The 14219-nt window shown below is 27.0% G+C and overlaps 1 protein-coding gene across 1 annotated transcript; it reads right to left on the minus strand.

The window, feature by feature from the left end:
- Positions 1–9204: 9204 nt before the first annotated feature.
- LOC111298519 (uncharacterized) lies at positions 9205–11938 on the minus strand. The gene is made up of 6 exons (XM_022893234.2): positions 11682–11938; positions 11355–11513; positions 10408–10488; positions 10198–10323; positions 9943–10038; positions 9205–9597 (listed from the first exon to the last, which is right to left on the minus strand). Exons 1-6 carry the CDS (start codon positions 11770–11772, stop codon positions 9527–9529), a joined length of 624 nt encoding a protein of 207 aa, XP_022748969.2. The 5' UTR covers positions 11773–11938; the 3' UTR covers positions 9205–9526.
- Between the last annotated feature and the right edge of the window lie 2281 nt (positions 11939–14219).

A 14219-nucleotide genomic window follows, 5' to 3' on the forward strand; every position in this document is an offset into this window, starting at 1 on the left:
CTAAATTCTCAATCTAAGATCAAACTTTTAATTTGTACCAAATCAAGTTAAGATATGTTTAATTTGTAATGACTTTGGTCAAAATATGATAGTTCATCTAACATTTATTAAAATTTACATGGTCAGATGCAATGTGTGATACATAATTTTTTTTTTGGTTGGTTACATCATAAAAGTAAAATCTTAATATAAATAAAAGGAAGAATAATTGTTTGATTAAAAATCAGATCTTTGATATTCACTTAAAAATCTTTAACTACTAGATTAAAAGTTTTGAGATGATACATAACTTTTTCTAACTATATCGTGAAGTGTAAAATTTCTTAAGCATTAGATTTTAATTGGGTAAAAAAAAAAAAAAATCCCTGAGTCGAAGCATGGCATAAAAATTTAATCTTTATTTTGAGCATTTAAGGTTAAAAAAAAAAAGAATTCTTGTGTTTTAGTCGGTAAATATTTATTTTTCATTAAGATTAGTATTGATTTTATTTATTATTATTGTCGTAATAAAAAAATGAGAGATCAATGATTAAATAATAATTTAATTATGTATATTAAAAAATTTGTTTAAAAATATTTATAACAAAATTATTGTGTAATTTTTTAAAATAAAAAATTACATAAAAAATAATTATAAAATTTTTGACGGTACAAAAATTTTAATTTTTTATTGCTACTATCATTACTATTTTTTTTATATAAATTAATATATCCCAATTAAGCCCTCTAAATAAAATCTTGAACCTCACATTACTTAATTTTCTCAATCAAACAAGGACCCAAGGCCCCACCCAAACTCCCATGTGGGTCCAACCAGTGCTTCCTGAAGAGATAACTGGCAGGTGATAAAAAATAATTGAGGACATCAGCAGCTGATCAGCTGATCTGTCCCTTGCGTTTCCACAAGAGACAAAGCAGACAGGCATACTAACCTGACAGAACCAGCAATCCTTTTGGTTATTTTAGCATTAAAATGTGCAGAGTGTTGAGGTTTTAGGCAGAGATTTTTGGGGTTTGGTTTCTGGCAGATAGAATTGCGCATGTAGGCGTGCCTGGCCGCGTCATCATCCTTCTCTTTTGATTTCATCTTGGGGCCAAAATGCCTGAAAGTTCCAAAAAGAAAAAACGCAACAGGCTTTTACTTTTTCAATTATTTTCCTCTCTTTTATCTTCCTTTTTGACGTTCTGTTTCTTATCCATGGAACGAGAGAGACCAGGAAGACTGTTTGTCTCATTTTTGCTTTATTTTTTGGTTTTTTTTTTTTTTAAATGAACTAACTTTCATAGACAAATTTGGGATGTTTATATGTACGTCAACAGTCAGCTAATTAGTACATTTAAAAAATTTATTTAAATTAATTGAATTAATAAAAATAAAATTTTCACTATAAAATTTTAGTTTCATTTTTTACTGTCAATTTTTTTTAGTGAAGTGGATGAAATTTTAATGTAAGAATAGAGTAGCTTTTCGTCACCAAAACTTTTACATCCATAAAAAAAAAATCTTATTTTAAAAGTCCTTACTTAGATTGTGTTAAAAGTTCAAAATTTAAATAAATAAAAAATAAAAAATATGATTTTATATATAAAAGGTTAATAGTATATATAAATTTTAAAAACATGTTATACTCAAATTATTTGTCATTTCCTATCCTTATTAGTATATAAATTTTATGATAAGTGGATTCTAGCATATCTATAGGAACATAAAGAATCTCAAATGTTATCATCCAACAAGGATCTTGTTTTGATCTTCGTACTCTGACTTCAATTTGTGCTACATATTAATAGGGACGATAATTTAATTCGTTTTTTATGAGTTTTGATTTGATCTGATTTTATGAGATTGAATTTTTTTTTTTTAAATTTGAGTTTCGAATCGAATCGAATCAGATAAAATTAAAAAACAATTGAGATCGGATCGAGTTTTAGGCAAACTCGACCCGATCTGATATTATATAAAAAATTATTTTTTAATTAATTATTTAATTTTTTATTTATATATTTATATAATGATATTTTTAAATATTTATATTTAAAAAATAATATTTTATTAATTTCGAATTAAATCGAATATGATTTATATAGTATTAGATCAGGATCAAATTCGGATATAAAAAAATAAAAAAATTTCAAGTAAAATTATATTCGAATTTAATAACACATAAAATCGGATCGGATTCGGGGCAAGCAAAATTCACTCCGAACCCGATCCGATGTCAACTATACCTATTAACTTAATACGAGAGAGATTAGAGAAAGTGTGACCCTAGGGTCAAATAAGTGGGCTTCAACAATAGGATTGTTTGAATAAAGGGAAATGTTTGTACTTCTTTTAATGAAGTGATCAAAAAGATAATCCCTTTTACCAATAAAAACTAGCGTATAACAAGAAAAAGGAAGTTTAAAATTTCAACATAAGCAAGTTTATTGAGGTTTGTGTCAACTAATTAAAGATCATGTTCCTAGGAGAAAATGAGGAAAAACAAGTGTGCCAGCAACTATGAGGCAATGATTTTGTGAAGGTAGTATTTATTTTATTAATTTGTGTGCTATCTATATGAAGATTTATAGACCAATCAACTCACTACAAACTTCATAATAGTTTATATAATTATATTTAAAAATAATATTTAATAAATCTGAATTTAAAATTTTAACATTTATAATATCTTCTCATATTTGCAAATTACGATTTTTTAATAAAAAAATGACATCTAATTTTGAATAAATAATTCAAAATTATTTATAATAAAATAGTATATATAACAAAAAAATGAAAATAAAATTGCTAGAAAATGGTCATATTTTTGTTTGAAAAAATAAAATGCCTAAATGAGATGTAGATCAGCTAATATTACTTCAAAGTTAGGCCAAAACAATATATTTGCTTCTAAAGCTTAATTTTAAGATTTACTTCCTAAATGAGTTTGAAATCAAATAAAACAATTAATTTTAAAAATGTTAATTTTTTTTTATAACGAAGGTTTCAATATAAAGACAAAAATAAAGATTATATATATTAAAATTTAAAATTTAAAATTATTAAATATATCATCTCTTAAAAATAATTATATAAATTAATTAAATTAAATTTTAAATTCAAACAAATTAATTCTTTTATAGCTAGTAAATGGGAATTTTACTTTGAAACATATAGTAATTTAAGAGCAGTTTAACTTAGAGTTGAAAAGGGACATTGGGATTGCTAGATAGCCTATTATTAATGGTGATGTTGATATAGTGGAGATAAGAGGAGTATATTATTTATATTTATTATAGTGTAATTAATCAATTGCAATCTGGTATTGTATATGATTCATAAAAAAATATGTGAAGCTTATATTTTTAAATATTAAATATTTATATTTTTTTTTATTGTGATTGAATAATTAATATTATAATAAAAAAATTATGAATGATATGGATATCAAGGGCCATCAAACAATGGGCATGTGCAATTTGGTAGCTACCATCTAGGCAAAAATAATGCTTGTCATGTCAAAGTTAAATAAACATGGCCCAAGTTTTGCTGTATTTATATTCATCCAAGAACCATGTCTCGTCCATTAAAAGAGACTCGGTGGTTTGTAGACAAAGTACTTGTCCTATATTGATTGGTCATATATGATTTTCATAAAATTTAAAAATAAATTATGACTAATATTTTATATTAAAATTTTTATTTTTTTTATAAAATTGATATATCATGATTTTTAATGTTAAAATTAAAAATATAAAAATAATTTCAAAATATAAAAAATAAGAAAATTAATATTTAAAATGTTCAAAAAATAGATTAAAAGTAAGATGAAAGGATTATATAATATTTGCATTAATATATATTTGAGTTGTGTCTTATCTGCATTGCTGATTGGTCTTTTGTATGTATTATTTTCATTATTATTATTATTTTAATCCCAATTTTACAAGTTATATAATCACTCAACTCTATAATTTATATTACATCAAAATTTTAATTCAATGACTAATATATGATTCATACTATAGACTCTAACCTTTTGAAAAAAGAAGAAGAAAATTCTCTATTTTATATATCCAAATTGTAGCAAAAAGTTTAATGGCAGATTCAAAACAGATTACCATAGCCCATTTTTACCATATTCTTCATTAAGCAAAAAAAAGAAAAAAGAAAAGAAAAGAAAAGAAAATCATCATCATCGAATTTAGGAACAATGATGATGAGAATGGTGAGATAGACCAAAGCCAAGTGCAGCAATTTCTTCATCATTCACCTTGGTCCCCGACAGAAAAACAAAAGGAAAAAAATGGCACTATTCACATTAGCAAGGCACAAAAAAGATTGTTTTTGCTCCTTCTGTCTTCATCCTTTTTCTAAACCTTCATCAAACATGATAGTTTTTATGATTGGAGCCGCGGGTTATATTTATGTAGCATATCTGAAAATTAAACTACCTGAAAATTTGCAGAAAACACTTTTTTTTAAAAAAAAAATTGTTGCTCTCATTAAATATCAAGAGACAGGAACAGATAGGGTGATAGGAAACAGATTAAAGTGCGGGGTGAGTGAGTTGGTAGGGCAGAGGGATCTCATTGTCATCATTAAGTCTGGATTCTACGTGTTCCTTTGGAGACCTACAAACCCCTATATGGCTCCAAATGTCTGTTGACCATGACTCAGACACCTAACCCCTGACCCTGAACCTGGAGGGTTTAGGGTTCGACCATGCAATGAGGTGTATGTAGATGGAGATAAGCATGGTTTAGTACCATATGGCTCCAAACATCAGTTGACCATGGCTCAGACTCTTAACCCCTGACCCTGAACCTGGAGGGTTTAGGGTTCGACCATCCAATGATAAAAGGTGGTGTTTGTAGATGGAGCTCAGCACGGCTTTGTTATTTTAAACTTTAATCCAAGGTCCGGCTTGTTTGTGAAGGTTCGAATAAAAATTATTATTAAAAATGTTAATTATATTAATAATTCAATATTTAAATATATTTTTAAAATTAAATTTAAATAAAAAATTTTGTTAATTAAAATAGCTTAATTCATGATCAAGTCCACAATTTATCCATATATATATATATTTATATGTTTCTCCACCCACCTTTAGGTAATACTGTAAAACCCGTCCCATGCTGATTAGCATTACGGAATTATCATACCAAAGTCGTATAATAATTTTAATATCGATAATTGTTAACACCACATCAATTATAAGAGTTACGAGTGAAATATGAGATATTTGTATACTAAACATTTTATTAATTTAATTTTTACTTTTACTTAATTTTCTTTGTATAATGACATAACTTTATTCGATTCTTAATTCATTTGGTTCATCTAAAATTTAAATTCAAAGCCTCAATTTGAATTATTGATATCGTTAATTAATTTAAATAGGGCAATAATATTAAATAAATCTTTGAATTATTTCAAAATTTTCAAAAAAATCCATTTTGATTTGTTAAGTTTATAAGAATTATAATTACAAAAGGGTATAAATGGTAGTAGGTTATAGGTAGTTTATTTAATACATAACAACACAATATTAAAAGTAGGGAAAAGCTTCTTTTTAGAGACTCCTAAAAATGTTATTCATGTCATGTAGTGCATAACTTTTTTTTGTGGATGACAAGCAAATTAAGGAGGGGAGGGGTGGATCCAAGGGGAGATTAAATTCCACCACCAAACTTCCAAAGTCAAGGAAGTTGATGTCAGCCACTGATATTGCTTCACAGAATTCCATGTTGTGTAAAATTTTCTTAGTGGATGACAAGGAGACCCTACTCTTTCTTTTTGGGTACTGCTGAAACCAGTATCTTGCTCTAAGATTGTAAGATCCCACTTGTGGAAATACCCTTAATTTCAATTTCAATATCAATGGAATCTTTGATTAAAGGCACCAATATATCTTTTCATTTTTGGATAGCAACTATGTTATTTTTTTTATAAATAAATGAAATATAAAAACAAAAAATAAATTTATTTATATTAATTTTTAAAAATAATTACGAACAAATTGAATTAAATCACGAATTCAACAATCATGCTCAATTTGCATTATAAAAAATCATGAGTGGTAAGTACATATATTATTTAAAGAGTCATATTCGTATTTTTCTTTTTTTTAAGTAAAAAAAAAAAAAAGACAATTTGTATCAATTGTCCAAGTTGTCTAAAAACCAAGTGTTGAGCCCACAAAGGGTGGTCCAATTCTTAATTCAGGCCCATAACAAAATCAAGGATATCTGATATGGATGCTGGGGAGTTGAGAGGAAAGATCACATTCTCACATATCCCATCTGATAATTTATTTTCCTTTGTCAAACACAACCTCATTTGCACAAAACAGTATTAATTTCATGCCCATCTTTAACACATACATTTAAGGTGGACCGACCATTCATTTTCAACCAAAGTCTTCTCAATAATTCCCCCTAACAAATGATTGAAAAGGAAACAATCGTGTTTTTTTTTTTTTTTTTTTTTTTTTACAACAGAGATTGTAATTTTGAGATAAAAAAAAGATAGTAGGTTTGATGCATAGAATTTTTTGTGATTTTCAAATTAAAATATATTTTATAAAAAAATTATTCCATTTGAATAAAGAAACAAAGGATTTGCTTCAATGGTTTACAACCCTCATAAGAAATAGACAGCCATAAGTGTAAGATCCAGTCTCAGGTCTCAGGGCTTGCAGGTCTTATTGTCTATACCAAAAGTGGCTTTCTTTTTAACCTTTATAAAAAAAAAAAAACTTTTATTTTCATTTTTGGCTCAAACTAAAATAAATTTGGTTAAAAACAATGTAAATTATTTAGACACTAATTAGGTGAAAGAGCACTATCACAATAATGGGCATATCTATTGAATTACATAAATGAAAGGGAAAACATGGTGCCCAGTAGCTCCAATTTCCAAAGACCATGATAGAGATGGCCGGTATTCACCTCTCCTACGCAGATAATTTTGTGAAACAAAACAAACAAGTAAATGAAAAAAATTTTTAAAAAAATGGGATTTGGAAAAATCAAAGGGATCTTTTTTTTTTTTTTAATTATATAAAATATAAAATAAATTAAATTGTTATAAAAATATAATAAGTTGCATGTAGAAATTGATTTGTTAACATTCATTAAATTTATTGATGTAGCCTACCTTCTCCCTTATTTTTTTTATTGATTTAAAATTTTAAACAAAATAAAAAAAACAACAATTAAGTACTTTTTGTAAAAAAAAAAAACAAATTAAAAAATTTATTTTTAAAGTAAAAAATCAAATGTAAAAAATTGAAAATTTATATTTTAAAAAATAAAACATTTTTATAATCTTTTATATTATTCTCTCTTCTTCTCTTTTTCTTTTTCTTTTTTTTTTCTTCTCTCTCCATTTTCGTATTGAATCGAACCAACATCGATCGAATCTAATCAACTGAGGTAGGGCATGGCCTCACCAAGGCTTGAAAACAAGCCAAATCCGCTTCATAAGCGAGGCAGATAACGTTTTTTTTTTTTTTTTTGTTTCCCCCTAATTGATGAAATGCAACGATTTATAAAATATAAGGTTTTATTTAGTAAGAATGATGAAAAAAGATGAAAATGAAAAATTTGTTAATTTAATAATTAAAATTTATAATTTTTTTATTTTGTAACTTAATCATTAAATTAACAAAATTTTCATTTTCATTTCTTTTCATTTTTTCAACAAAAAAAATACTTAAATATTGTACACTTAAAATTATCCATTATTAAGGATTTAATCAGTTGTAAAAATTAGGGGTTAAATTGAAAGCGAGTTGGGTTTTTGTTTTTTAAATTAGGGTCCGATGAAAGTTAGGTTTTAGGTAGTACTGTTTCAACATGGATATATATAATAAATATATTTTTATTATTTATTTAGTTTTATATTTATATATGTATAATATTAATAAAAATATTATTTAATATTTTAATTTAAGATATTAATTTATATTTATATATAATTAAGATATAATTTATATTACATAATAATATTTTAAAATATTATATTAAATTAAAATTATTAAATTAATTTTAAATTAGATCAAATTAATTTTTATTTATAAATGTATGAATCGATCAAATTGAATATATAAAAAATAATATTTTAATATCAAATTAAATCAAAATTAAATATAAATATTAAAAAATAAATCAAAATCAAAATAAACAAAAATTTATTTCGATTCAATCCATTCCTATTTTTAGAATTACTAGAATACGAAAATGATGTTAGAGAAAAAGTAAGATTTTATACGCCACGTAGAGTAAAGAAAAAGATTTTGGGTAATTGGATTATAGGGTTGGAATAGGTGTAGGTAAAAATGTAATTAAGCGAAGCCAGTGAAAAGCTTAATTCAATTCGAAATTTGTTATTTAAAATTTGATAAATTTGATTTAAATTTGATTAAATTTTAAATTTTAAATTTGAGATAAATCCATTTAAATTCATTTGATTATGTTTGTTTAATGAATAAAAAAATAAATTTAATTCTTAAACTTGACTTTAAGTTTATTTATTTATATTTAAATTTGAATTTAAATTGATATATATATAAGTAAAATAATATTTTTTAATTAAAATAATAAAATATATTAAAGTAAAAAAATTTGATAATACTCGTAAATTATTTAAATAAAATATTTAAATATTTAAATTTTATTCATTTAATAAATTAAATTATTTAAATTTAAATTTTATTTAAATTAAATTTAAATAATTTACGAATTATGAAAAATCGTTTCATGAGAAATAATAAGGCTAACAAATATGACAATGAGATGGGGGCAAATTTTTCGATAGGGATATGATAAGAGATTGATTGGTTGAATGAGAAGATGCATTTAAATAACATATTTAAAATCAGTGACAGACTGGGATGCTTATCAGATGGTTTTAGTACTTCTCATGTTAACTTCATTATAAAAAAAATTTGTAGTTTGAGATAAAGAAAAAAATTACAAATATTGAAATTGAAAATTTAAATTTATTAAATGTTATTTTTTTATGAATGATTGTAAAAATAATTTGAATCAAACTTTAAATTAACCACACTTATAAATAATGAATTATATAAAAAATTTTTTTATATGATTGAATGTACACGATTGTAATAAAAAAATTGCAGATGAACGCTCCTTTGTATCCACTTTCAAAGTGGAAGAGTATCCGTTAAAAGGGGCAAAGTGAGGAATAAATTACACATACAAACACCAAGCTCAGAATCTCATAAATAGAAAACAAGAAATAATACATGGCAATAGTGTTATATACAACCGGTAAATAACTACTATCAACCATAACTGAACTCCATAAAAAAATATCTCGTATAGCATATGCAAGCACTAGCTACAAGAACTGATTCCTCCTAAACTGTATGATGGTAGATTTACAGAAACATATCATCCAACTATAGTAGCCATAGGACAACAGAAAAGGTCCCTGCTTGATGCTAGAGTTGATATGTGCTATCCGGATCGTGGAACTCGAAACTCTGAGCATCAGCTTCATCTATACAAATCAAGCAACCGTAGCCAGCAACAATACCGACATTATTACCCAATGACAATTTCCTAGAAGCTTGGAGCCACCTGAGAAAAACAGAAAGCTGTTATTTTCATTGATTGATACAGCAATATATGCATCCCAAAAGTACAAACTATATGGAGAATTAATTTATTTCAATTAAATATCGAAAAGCAATGCTAGATAATGGGCAAAAACTCTGTATTATAGGTCAAATTATGATTAAATATTCTTAAAATTCAGACATGATGCTACTTTTCAAGATGGTCACAAGATTCTCCCAATGAGAGAAGTAAAGGGTTGAAAAAAGAAAACGATGGAAACACAGTTAAATATATTTAAGAGCACTATTACATGTTTTTGTTTTGGCAACAGAAAAAAAAAGAGATATATATAGTGCTTGGTTTTACCTTGATTCACATCATTTTGAGACAATGTTGGTGTTGTGGAAGTAGACTTATTGGATATTGAAATCCCAAGGTTTGTACAATCCAGGCCAATTGCACCTGAAAATCACAAGTTAAAACTCAGTTAGCAATTTTCTTTTGGAATACCAATTGGAACATACTACTCAACAACTGTAAGTAACAATATAAAACAAGAAATCCTATGTTTTATGGCCACTTCGAGATTTTTCTTAGCTTTTTATAGGAGTGTATTCTTACATTCTCTGTAGCACGGGAAGGCAGAGACATTAAGAAGATTAAAATAACCCTCTGAACATTTGCAGTCATATGTAACTGGTGATGTCTTGTTGCACGACCCGCCTCCACAATTAGTCCAATGACAGACTGTAAAACCATGACAAAGTGCATTAACATTAAGAAAGAGATATCAAATGACCAAATAGAAAGCGTAAAGAGTGCAGAGCTTACCATCAAAGATTGACTGATTTGCTTTGGATGCCTTCTCTTGCACAGGGGAGGGAGCTGCTGCACAAGCAGAGTTTAGTGTACCTAAAAGCACCAAACTATCGGCATCATTAATCGTAAATTAATCAAACACATCTTCATATCGGCAATCTTAACTTTTTTAAAGAATGATTAAAATTTACAATCTTGGAATAGCTAAGATATTAAAATCAAATATTAACAAGTGTTTGGTATCCCTTGTTGAAGAAAGGTCCTCACCATGACACATTCCTTAGAGGATTAGTATGCATCAGCAACTTGAATTAACATATTATTTTTCTATGTAGAATAGCATGCATCATCAACTTGAATTAACTTATTATTTTTCTATATTTCTTTCTTCTAATTGTGTACAAAATATTTTTTTGGCTTTCTTTCATCATCAAATCCAAATCTAGCTTTTGCCTTCTTAACAGGAAATTTAGTCCAAAATTAAAGCTATCACTACTCTTAGCCACAAAAGATGAAAAACAAAAAAGAAGGGGGTTAAAAAACAACAACCAAACCGCCTTCATGATGTGGCTGAGTGTAATCAATGGTTCCATCCACTCTAATTGAATTCCCCACAACAACCCCAAGACCACTTCTAATTTTTTTCAATGGTCGCAGCCTGAAGATAGGACAAGTGGCTGCAAATGCTAGGATTTGGACCTGCTGAATGCCAACTTTAAGGTGATTGCATGAACCAACCGAGCTTAACTCTGGACTCAAGACCTTTTCTAATTTCCCAAAGCTAATTAAGTATCAAATTCCCTTACATAGCATAGACAAGTTAATGCTAAATTCATAAAACATTCATGATTTGATTATATATACAAACCTTAACCAAAGTTACTTGTAAGAATTGAAAAAGGTAACTTTTAAAGATGAACATGTGTCTTAAAAGCAAGAGAAAGGCAGAGCTTACTTACAGTTGGGAACAATGCAAGGGAGAAACTTGAGATGATCGTCATTGTCTGCACGAGTTTGTTTCCAACCAAGATCACAGTCACACGTATAATAAGGGAAAGTCCCATTTAAAGAAGGCTTGCATTTTCCTCTTCCACATTCCACTTCTTTGCACACATCATCTGCCGTAAGAAACAAAGCCAATTAAAAACATGTTCAAAACTCTTAAAAAAAATCATAATCAAGAAACATCCAAGTTAATAAAAAGCCCAAAGATCTCAAAACAATTAGTTTGTGAGCCAAAACAAAAAGACAAAAAAACAAAAAACTGAGAAGGGAAAGTTACAAACCAAACATGGGAGATAAAATGTCACTTTTGGCAATCTTAAGATGCAGAATAAGAAAGATTGCAATAAAAGAAAGGGTCTTCAGAGAAGCCATGGCTAGAACATGCAAGGATAGCTGAGAATGAAAGAGAGAGAGGGTAAGATTGGGTAGTAGTAGTGTTTTTTTTATTGAGTTCCAGGAAGCTGGAAGAGTCTGAAAAAATGGGGGTCTTCCTATTAGTGGACGGTGCTTTGACTGTTGGAAGTTTAAAATGTTTACGTGGCGCGGACTCGGCTAAACTGAGTCGTTGAGAGTAAGAGGTTCCAAGCTTGGTTTATCTGCGGTATATTTCAATTTTAGAACGGGAAAACGGGAAAGAGTTGGCAAAATATAGCCTTCTAAATAAAATATAGAGCAGGCATTCATTTGAATCGGTGTAAGATTTATATTTCTTTTATTTTTGGATTAAAATAATTAAAATTAAAATATTATTTTGATTTAAATTAATTATGAATTTAATTTTATTCAAAATAAAAAATATCTAATTTATATTAATAGAAGTGGATCCTTACTTTAAAATATATTATTATTTATGCATGCTTCATTATTTTGTCCATTTTTTTTTTGGTTTTTAAATTATTTCAGATTTTAAGACTCTTTTAATACAATTCTTTTAATATTTGCCATATGATTTTTTTAACAATAAAAATAAAAAATAATATTAACGTTATGATAATTTTAAATATGATATGATGATATAATTTAAAAATTATGTAAAACATATAAAAATAAAATAATTTAAAATTTTAATAAAATCATATAAATTTGACAAATGTAAAAAAAAAAAAATGTATTTCACACTTAATTTAAGATTCTTTGTAAGATTTTGGGATAATAAGGTTTAAATTAACCCATTTGCGAGGTTGTTGTCATTGGGAAAAGCCTGGAAATTGCTTAAGCTTTTTAGCCGTTGAGTGCAAGCAAAGATTTGACTTCATAACTGGCGATCCTTAACTGACAGTTCAAAATCGTAGACCTGTACATCAAATTACATATGTCAACATAAACAATCTCTACACCAGAAGAGTTATTAATGTTGAAAAATAAAAAATGAAATTTCCTATTTCTATCTAAAGACTAAAGATTTATTGTTTTGTTTGAATATAGAAACAATGCTTTGAATTCTGCTGTGAAATTGTCTTCAAATATCTGCCTAATTAATGGCTTTCAGCGACCCAAACCTACGCAGCAGAAAAGGAAGCCATGAAGACATGTGCATCAGTGCATGAATCATATGATTCACACATGAACTTCAGTTATCAACGGCATGGCATTTGGCAGTAGGTTTTCTAGGTATGGTTTCTGGTAAAAGATGCCACCTAAAAATATCGGTGAAATTTTGCCTATAATAGCCTTTTGTCATAGACTTGGGATCACAGTCCCTTCAATGTTTATTCATGTTTTCCCATTATCAGTATATCCAGCAGCTAACGTGAGTGCAATCTGTTTTGCTGCTCTTTGATCAATGATTCACGCAATCAACAAAGTCAAGAAATAACTAAATCTTTACTTTCAATGAATTTGGATTCTTCTTTTTGATATGTCAAAAAATGCAATTCATTTCTATTGTTATCTCATATTGGATTTTGTATGTATAATAATATGACACTTGACAAAATACATTAATTTTTTATGGATCTTTGAGAAGTTGTGCGAGGAAAGAAAAAAACATGCATGTTAGGTAATGCTTATGGGGCCCCAGATTTTGCCAGGAGGAGGCACCACAGGCCTTCGCCTTTCCATCATATGGACAGATAAAGGGAGGGCACTGCTCTTGATTTTTTATGCTGTCAAAGAGTTCAATAATGAAAATAAATGACGGGTGCCTGATCAAATTGATCGGATCGTGTAAAAACAAAATTCAAAATTCCTGTCACTTGATCCCGGCAAATATTAAAAAAAAAAACCTTATCGTTTCAGCTGTGCCATGGAAGATACTAAAGTTTCTGTAAGAAGTGTTGTTCAGGTAGAGTTGTTTTAAAAGTACCGTAAAGAAAAATTAAAATAGAGTTTAGCGAATTTAATATAGAATTACGGTAGAATGTTGGAAAAACTAGTTGATAATAGTTTTGTATTTTTTTAATAAAAATAAAATAATCAACCTTATTAATAAATTAAATGCAAACTTTTAGGAATAAAAATAAAATAAAGAGATATTTTGTTAATTATAATAAAAGCAAATGAATTCAATGACAAAAAAAAACAAAACAAAAAAGAACATGAAATAATATAATCTTATTTATAATTTTATGAATTATTAAAGAATAAAGTGAGGATATAAAAAATTTTCATTAACACTTTTTGAAAAAGCTTCAATTTATAGTTCGTCTAAAAACTCAAATTTATTTTTTGCATAAAGTAAAATTTTAAAAATTTTAAAAATCAAAAATTTAACTTCTGCTTTTACAATAAATAAATTTTTCTATAAATTGAGGTAAATACCCACTTAGAATTATTTGATTGTGATTAAAAAAGACAATAAAGTTTTTTATCTAGTAAAT

Source organism: Durio zibethinus, chromosome 16 (assembly GCF_047325235.1).
Source record: "Durio zibethinus cultivar Kanyao isolate XHJ-2024 chromosome 16, ASM4732523v1, whole genome shotgun sequence".
Taxonomy (NCBI): domain Eukaryota; kingdom Viridiplantae; phylum Streptophyta; class Magnoliopsida; order Malvales; family Malvaceae; genus Durio; species Durio zibethinus.